This window comes from Chaetomium strumarium (assembly GCF_033439665.1).
Source record: "Chaetomium strumarium strain CBS 333.67 chromosome Unknown B0T15scaffold_8, whole genome shotgun sequence".
NCBI lineage: Eukaryota > Fungi > Ascomycota > Sordariomycetes > Sordariales > Chaetomiaceae > Chaetomium > Chaetomium strumarium.
The window spans coordinates 881,684-890,018 of NW_026944436.1; the positions used below are offsets into that span (position 1 = coordinate 881,684).

General features: G+C 56.7%; 3 protein-coding genes across 3 annotated transcripts; all 3 read left to right on the forward strand.

Moving 5' to 3' along the window:
• Positions 1–1,402: 1,402 nt before the first annotated feature.
• On the forward strand, positions 1,403–2,034 carry B0T15DRAFT_544743 (uncharacterized protein; the record flags this gene model as incomplete). The annotated part of the gene is made up of 1 exon (XM_062870101.1): positions 1,403–2,034. The coding sequence occupies one exon, from the start codon at positions 1,406–1,408 to the stop codon at positions 1,643–1,645; it is 240 nt and encodes a 79-aa protein (XP_062717600.1). The 3' UTR covers positions 1,646–2,034.
• Positions 2,035–3,923: 1,889 nt separating this feature from the next.
• On the forward strand, positions 3,924–7,956 carry B0T15DRAFT_544748 (uncharacterized protein). The gene is made up of 2 exons (XM_062870102.1): positions 3,924–7,274; positions 7,435–7,956. The coding sequence occupies exons 1-2, from the start codon at positions 4,222–4,224 to the stop codon at positions 7,493–7,495; spliced, it is 3,114 nt and encodes a 1,037-aa protein (XP_062717601.1). The 5' UTR covers positions 3,924–4,221; the 3' UTR covers positions 7,496–7,956.
• B0T15DRAFT_324591 (uncharacterized protein) lies at positions 7,496–8,335 on the forward strand. The gene has a single exon (XM_062864090.1). It carries the CDS (start codon positions 7,683–7,685, stop codon positions 8,208–8,210), a length of 528 nt encoding a protein of 175 aa, XP_062717602.1. The 5' UTR covers positions 7,496–7,682; the 3' UTR covers positions 8,211–8,335.

Genomic DNA, 8,335 nt, shown 5'->3' on the forward strand with positions numbered 1-8,335 from the left:
TAACAGGCCAATGTGAGCGTTCGATGTGTACAGTACTTCTATGCTGTATTTCCAAATTGGAAGGGAATGTGCGAACGAAGGAGGCGTCCGCCTGTTGAATCACCTTCCGTGGCCCCATCAAGGTATGGTGCCAGATCGAGGATAACTGGTCGCCACCAGTTCAAGACCGCTGAAGGAATCATGTAGTAGCTGAAGCCAGAGTAAAGTAGCGTGTACACCGCAGTAATAACAGCCTTGGTACCACCAACCCATCAGTGAAATAGGGCTGGGTCCGATTTGATTGTTCTAGTAAGCTGGACCTTCAAGCAGCATTCTACCGTTTCCTTGCCTCCTTTTCTCCCCGACTATGGTTGCACTTGAGGTATTACCAATGCATCGCCTAAGTGAAAGTTCGAGAGTGCAGCGGAGTTATAGAGTCGATGTGATTGTTGTGTGTAGCATGCTCTTGGGGCCGTCGAGTCGATTCAAACAAGCATGTTAAGTATTCGTCGTAATAATATCGCTTTCTATAAGTAGTCTGAATCAGGCGGAGTAGCTCTAGGGTCCGTATCAACAAGCCTCTTCCTCCACGCATCAGTGTTGAAGAGGGAAAGAAATCAACGGAATGGAGTACCTGCAGGCAAGTCTGAAGTCGTTGGTGAAGATAGAAAACGGAATGAGTGCAAATTTCAACGAGGAGAGCTCATCCGATTCCAAGGACAGATTTCTCATACTAACCCTTATGTCTTCCGCAAGCCTGAGCAGGCTGACTGATTCTTACCTATCCACAGGAAAGCCTGAAGCAACGTACAAGGAGCCGCAAGGTTGTCCAGGGGTCAAACGGGGAAGGATCATCAGCACACGAGACCTTATATGGTATGAGGAGCCTTGGACGTTCCAGATCCACATGTTTGTCTTCCATGGTGCTTGCCACTAGTTGAGAGCGACAGGTACAGATTACATCCAGACGAGTGGCAGTCTCTGCTGTATACACCAAAGATTGCCCTGACTGTGCATTGCAATGACAACTGGATTGTGAGATCTTCTCCTGACGTTGCCAGACGGCAGAATAGACTGACTCCCCGCCACCAGCTAATTAATGTGGACTACTCAACCACATCACAGCTGCAGAAAGGTTCATCCGGAGCTGGCGGAAACTTCTACCAGTTCATGGCCCCGGGACACGTGTATGTCTCCATCACATTAGACATCTCCTCATCGTCATTGGATGATATTTGAATACCATGACTGGAGTCAGAACAGACCAGCGGAAAGGATAAACAACTCGAGCCTGAGTTCGATTGGAGTGGAATCTAGACCATCCGTGCGCCGTGCAACTGACTGATTGTGAACGTCGTCAGTAAACTACGAGGCCGCCGACTTTTGCGATCGGCCGAAGTCCAGGCCGGAGTCCGCGACTTGTGGGATGTGGAAGACATATACTCTATGGACTGTAAGAGCTCTACGTTGCGCGACTGGCGTTCCGTCCCAAGCCACCGGTGAACGGCTCGGATACGGATTCGCTGACCCAAGCGATGTGTTGGCACAGTCCACGCGGTTCGAGGCCTCCATCTTGCATACGAAAGCGCCATCAGAGATCCTCATCGATCTCGGTCAATGTGTGCTGCATTCACCCTACCCACTGTTGCTTGCTGCCCCTGAATGATTCTCGATCGCACGCACAGCCGATGAGTGGGAAAAAAGCCCCTCACTTGTGATTGTCGATCAGGCCTGATAGGAGCTCCCAGCGAATCCGCCCCTGAGCCGCAACGGCAGTTGGCACGATTTCGCCACCCGGAAGAGGGGGAGGTGCCTCATATTAACAGGCAGTGGTCCACGTAGTTCATCTTGACCCATCTGGCCCTGCCCGTCCATGCGGCTATGCGTCGAGCCAAGCCGATCTGGCTTCGCTCTGCGGGTAAGCTGGGCCCTCTGGCGGGACAATAGACACAGGAAGCGAACGAGGCTCGCAGGCAGTGCGGTAAGGCGCAGGACGGAGGGCTGTTGTCGCCCAAACCCAAGAGCGGGAGCAAATTGTTGAGAAGAGCATGGCCTGTTATACGTGTCCTGAGGAGACAACGAGACAAAAAAGAGTCCTCACCGCCTCAGAGGGCGGAGTCCGTGACAGTAAGAGCGGTATGTGCGATTTGAATGCGTGTTCGCTCCGCCGACATATACACAGCAGATAGCAGACCTATGAGATTCAAGCTGGTAAATCGACAGACCACTTCTGCCCTCCCTTTCCAGCGTCTTGCATGCCTCGTGGATACAAATATCTCAATAATACACTCGTAGCCAGTCGGAAGTGTATGTAGTGTACAGCACACTAACTCAGGAGATACTAAGAGGTTGACTTGCAGAGCACAACACGACATCTCCAACAGGGGAAGACGGTGGAGTAAGCTGCAGGACAAGCCCGTGCTAGCAGTAGGCTGCGGGCTAGACCTGCACCGTCGCGCGGGGATATTCAAGAGTCTTCCAGAAGAACGGGGTCATGCTTCCGTTCGCGTCTCCAGAGGTTGGAATGCCAGCCCCTTCCCGTACATACAGATTGTGTACGTGCAAGACGACAAACCTGGACCCAAGCACGGCTGGGTTCCCTTGCCCGAGCGCAATATGCTCGGGGAGGCTGGGAGCACTTCGGGCAGCGAAAGCGGTAACACGAAGGCGGGAGAGACACAAACGTAACTGGAAACTGGGCTGTCAATGCCTGTCTCAGCGATGTCTGTCAGTGATGTGGGTCCGGGTCTCCCACCCGGACCGGCCAGAGTGTCCCTTGACTTGTCTTTCACCGGGCGCCGACCGTGTCTCAACGAGCCCGCCCGATCCGTAGCTGCCCGGGCGAATACGTGCAATGCGCGGCTGGGCCCCAGGGACAGCGCCCATCATGAAGTTGCACTCCTGGAGCCTGGACCTGGTCACGATCTGGGCGTCGCGACAAGCCGTGTTGGGCATCCAATCGGTTCCGGGTTCAGTTGAGAGGGGTTGGAAAAACAGCCCCAGTCGGATGGATCGCCCTGCCCGGCTTGAGGAGGAGGGTTTTCCAGCAAATCGCACAGCTCATTGCGTTCTGCTGGACCCTTTTCTTTTGTTGCGCCCCGGGGCTCAGGGAAGGCACGGCGTTGAGCTTTGCGAATTGTGGGGGACCACGTCGGTCGCTATCGTGGCCTAACGATGCCCAATTGTGGGGGCGTGTCGTTGAAACGGCCCCACTGATTGGCGGGCCATCCCTCTCCCGCTCACACCCCAAAGAGCCGCTGACGTCTATTTCGGGTCGTGATAGACAGACGGAAGGAGGCATCACCAGTCCCTTGCCTTCCTGGCGTTTGACGGAAACGATGTGAACTCTGATTGCCAGCCTTGATTGCCGCCCCTGTCAATCGGTCAATCGCCACACGGTCTTTTTGCTTTGGGCACAGCAAATGACCGCCTTCGAACCGACTCGATTTGCCGGGCTTCGTCCATCGTCAGACGACCTGCCTCGACCGGTCACGGCCCAGCCACTGGGATTTGGCAATGGACGGGGACAGAACAGGCAAGCGGAAGCACCAAGGCGAAAAGTCATATCGCCCATTCGTCGGGTCGAACGAATGAGCTTTGGCTGGCATGATGGAACCCGCATGCGCCCCGTCGGGTCCGTCTGCCTGCAAACGCGCTCTGTGCCCGACCCGATTCGACGTCTCACCGGGTGCATGCCCAACGCCAGCCATTCAAGTTTTTCGCTCGCTTGCATGCTGTTTCCTTGCCAGATTCAGCACTTCGCGAGGCTGACTAGCCACATTCAGAGTGAGTCACGGTATTTCCAGCCAAATTTCCAGGCCAGCCAGGCCGGCGAGGTAGCACACGAACAGGGGAAGCAGGGGGGTAGACCCGGCGGCTGGTCCTGCACCCCACTGTCTTGGCCGTGGTTGTCTGCAATCAAAACCACCATGTGCTGCACGCCCTAGCCTGCTTTGTCTTTTGCCTCCCCTGAACCGCATCACACGCTCTCTCCCGCCTGTCTCGTGCGTTACAGCAAACACAATTCTCGTCCCAAAAGATCGAGAATTCCACCCTACAATGCCCCCTCGTGACAGCACAGCTCTCGGCCCACACTACTACTACGATCCGATAGTGACCTGAGCGTCAAAACACAGAACACAGAGAAACCCGCGAGACTTAAGACACCAGAGATATTTGGCTTATACACCATCACAAACCCAATCACAACACTTGACTTGAGGACTGAACACAGTCATTGCAATGGAGAGAGAACGAGTCATCCTCCGCCCGAGGGCAGGGGGTTCCGTGCCCCCGGGGCCCGACGGCCAGCGCACCGGACATCCGGCCGAATGGCCTCAGCCTCAGCGGGAAGTTGATCGTCAGCCGGTCCGCGATGCTCAGCCCGAGCAGCCCAGATCCATTCTGCGGAAGACAGTCCGCCCACCGTCAACACGCCCACGGCGGAACTCCGACAGCTCTGTCACATCGTCCTCCATCACATCGTCCCAGTTGCCCGCGTGCGGGAGCGACCCGGACACGGGATTGCCTGCCCCCCAATCGCCCGCTGCCCTGCCACCACCGCCGCCAGTAACAGCACCAACGACGCCAACGACACCAACGAGCAACCTGCCCAGGAAGGTTCTCAAGGCCAAGTTCCCCGGCATTCCGGTCGAACGTCAAGCAGTCGTCAACCTGAGGCCCACCCGGTCATCCTCGGGCAGCATCACATCCAGCTACCATGTGCCTCCCGTTCGGACTGTCCTGGCCCCTCAATATGTGCCCGTAAACCGGCTACTGGAACGGCGTGACCGCCGCGAGTCGTTTGACCGCCATGACCACCATGACCGGCACTACTCGGACCCGGATCCTGAGACCGAATCCGTCTCGGAAACCTGCTCCGACCTCTCATCCAGCACACAAGCAACATCTGTAGTTTCAGCTACCTCGGACTACACCATCAGCGATGTCAGCGACATGACAGCCAGCGATGTAACACCCACCGACGCCAAGTCCAACACCAAGTCGACTCCTTCCGTCCACTTCACACCCAGCGTGGTCGGCTCCGACTCGACCTCAACTGTCAGTTCCATCCCTCCTATCCGCAAGGCCAAGCCACGGCATCTTCAGGGATCACCGCGGGCGAGGCCAACGTCCGAGGCGGATCGGACTGTGGTCAAGAGCGGGATCTCTCGCCCATTCGAGGTCAAAATCCTTCCTCTGACTACCGACACGCCTGAGTCTCGATACACACGCGAGCTGGAGCGGTACAGCGAGAAGATGGAGCGCAGCCTGATGCTCAAGATCGAGCAGCTCGAGGCCGAAAGAGAGACGCTGCGTGAGAATGAGGCCAAGTTGAAGAGGGAGCTCGACCACAGCGCCTCGCTTCTTGTTGCCGCCGACAAGGAAAGGGCTTCCATGGAGAAGACCACGGCAACCATCGAGCGGGAGCGTGACTTTGAGCGCCGGAGCAGGGAGGATGTCCTCGGCCAGCTACAAGTCCAGAAGGCTCAACTCGACGAGCTCCGCAGCAACTTCGAGCTGCAGAAGGGCATGCTCGACGAGGTTGAGAAGGACCGGGATGCCGAGCGCGCAACCAGGGTGGCTATGCAAGTGAAGCTCGAGGCTACAAGGCAGGTCCTGGACGAGTACAAGTCGACCATGGAGCTGCAGAAGAACATGATTGAGGAGGCCGAGAAGGAGCTCGCTGAGACTAAGTCGTCCCGGGACAAGGTGCAGGACCAGTTTGCCGCGCTCGAGACGGACTTCAAGAAGCTCCAAGAGGACCGCAAGCAGCACGAAGACCTCCTGGCGCACCAGATCTCTGCCCTGGAGACCAGCAGGGACGCCCTCCAGGAGCAGCGCGACGCTAAGGACAAGGAGATGGCCGACGTAGCTGCTGACCGCGACCGGCTGAAGGCGGAGATTGAGGTCCTGACTATGCGTGTCGCTGCCTTGGATGACGAGGCGAAGGCAGCCGTGGAGAAGCAGCAGAAGATCAAGGAGGTGGCTAAGGAGGAGGAGCAGAAGATGAGAGATGTCGCACAGGAGGAGAAGGCGGCTCTGCGCAAGGAGCTAGAGGAGGAACACCAAGCCGCGAAGACACGAGCGGGCGAATTGGTGCTGGAGAAGGAGGAGCTTGAAAAGGCGAAGGCAGCCGTTGAGCAGGAAAAGGCCGAGGTCCAGGCCAAGCTCGAGACAGCCGAGGGAGAGATTGCCACGCTCAAGTCTCAGGTCGAGGATCTGACAGCTTCGGCATCCGACCTCAACGCTAAGATCACCTCTCTGGAGGAGGAGCTCGCGACTGCTAAGACCGAGGCGGCTGACCTCAAAACCCAGATCGAGGGCCTCCAGTCCGACAAGGCCGGCTTGCAGAAGCAGGTTGAAGATCTCAGCGCGGAAAAGAGCAGTCTGCAGGCCCAGCTTCACACGCTCAGCACCGACCTGGCAGGCGCCAAGGCTGCCAATGTGTCGCTTGCGAGCCAGAAGCTTGACGTGGCGGGCGAGATGGCCGGAATCAAGGGCGCGCTCGATGCGGCTAAGACCGAGATCGACCGGCTTGCTGGGGAGAAGGCTGCGGCCCAGGCCGAGGCAGACAAGGTTGTCGGTCTCGAGGGTGTGAAGGCCGAGCTTGCTGCTAAGATTGTTGAGCTGGAGGCCAAGACCTCGGAGCTTCAGGGCAAGATCGCCGAGCTCCAGGGCGAGGCGGACAGAATCCCTGCGTTATCGGGCGACAAAGCGGCCGCGGAAGACAAGATATCGCAGCTTGAGGACAAGACGGCCGACCTCGAGGCTAAGCTCGCCAGCGCACAAGCCGAGGCGGACAGGCTGCCTGGTCTTGAGGCAGAGAAGGCGGAATTGGAGGGCAAGATCTCGGAGCTGGATGCCAAAATCGCGGACCTCCAGGCCGAGCTCTCCAAGGACCCCGACGCAGCGGCCGCAGCACTCCGAGCTGAGCTGGAAGCCAAGACCCAGGAGATCAGGCGGCGTGTCGACGAGATCAACGCGCTCTCCCAAGGCAACACAAACCTCTCGGTCCAGCTGGGCGCCACCCAGCAACAGCTCAACACGGTCCAGCAGTCTCTCGAGAGTGTCACGCAGTCCTACAACGCCGCCGCCGGCCAGGTCATCGAGCTGCAACACCGCGTGGAACAGCTCGCGTCCGTCTCGGGCTCCCGGCGGGCCAGCCGCTCGCGCAACTCTTCGTCCCGCACGTCCTCACCGAAGAACAAGGAACGCGACCACAGCAGCAGCGGGAGCAAGAAGGACAAGCAGCTCGTGGTTGTGCGGAACCCCGCCGACAGAAAGGGCGCACTGTCAGTCATGCTCCAGATCGCGGCCGCCATTTAAGCCATCCCTCCCAGCACCCACACCCAGGCCCCCTCCGTCCTCGTCCTTCCAAAGCACGATCTCTCCCATCCAGGCCACCTTAGGTATCAACACGACACTAACGGGGCTTGTGTGGCTCTTCTACAGGCATTTCCTCCGGCGGTGCGGCCTACGAAACCTTGCCTTGGCGGCGACCAGGAGGCGCTAATCGACTCCGCGCCTCTTCTGACGGTTTAATTGCGTCTCTCTCAGCGACGTATCTATCCACCTCTTCGGCCCAGGACGGACCGGAACTAAACAACGCCATCAGCTGGGCAATCTTTGGGCCTTTTTTACATTGGGGAAGAAGGATACCAACCTCGACCCTTTCGACATTCGGGACGAGGGATACCAAAATGGGGAGGATTTTGTGCTTCGCGCTGGATCACTGTGTTTCTCTGGCATCTGTTTTTGGGTTTTGTTGTGTGTTTTTTACTGCATGTTTTGGTTCAGTTTTGTTGTCTGTTTTTCCTCTCGAAGCACTTGTCTACCCCCTAATCCCTTGCCCAGCCGCTCCTTCTCAGCTTTCTTTCCTTTGTTTTGAACTTGGTGGTGCGCTGTCACAAAATATTTCCCAGTTTGGAGTTATTGTGGATACACGTCTGTTTTGCTTGTTTGGTTGGTTTAGGTTTTTTTTTTTTTTTTTTTTTTTTTTTTTTTTTTTTTTTTTTGGCAACGACAGCATGCCCATCATATCATGTCTTGAGACTGGGACTTCTTATCTTATCTGGAATACCCTCCCCTTCATGTACTCACGGCAAAATGTCATGTACAACGTACTCTGGCATGTCCCCGTTTTTTTCCTTTTTGGTGTGGGGATGATAGACTTTCTTCGTTATGGGCGCACAGCCTCATGTCATGATGAAGAGCATTGCGTACGGTAATGAGTCATGACAACGGGGAGCATGAGTGGAAAACGGTGCGGGGACAGGTGCGAAGGAGGGAGGTGTGTCGGGGTAGTACATGTAATGCATACACAGGGCATTTGCTGACTTATGTATGGGTATTG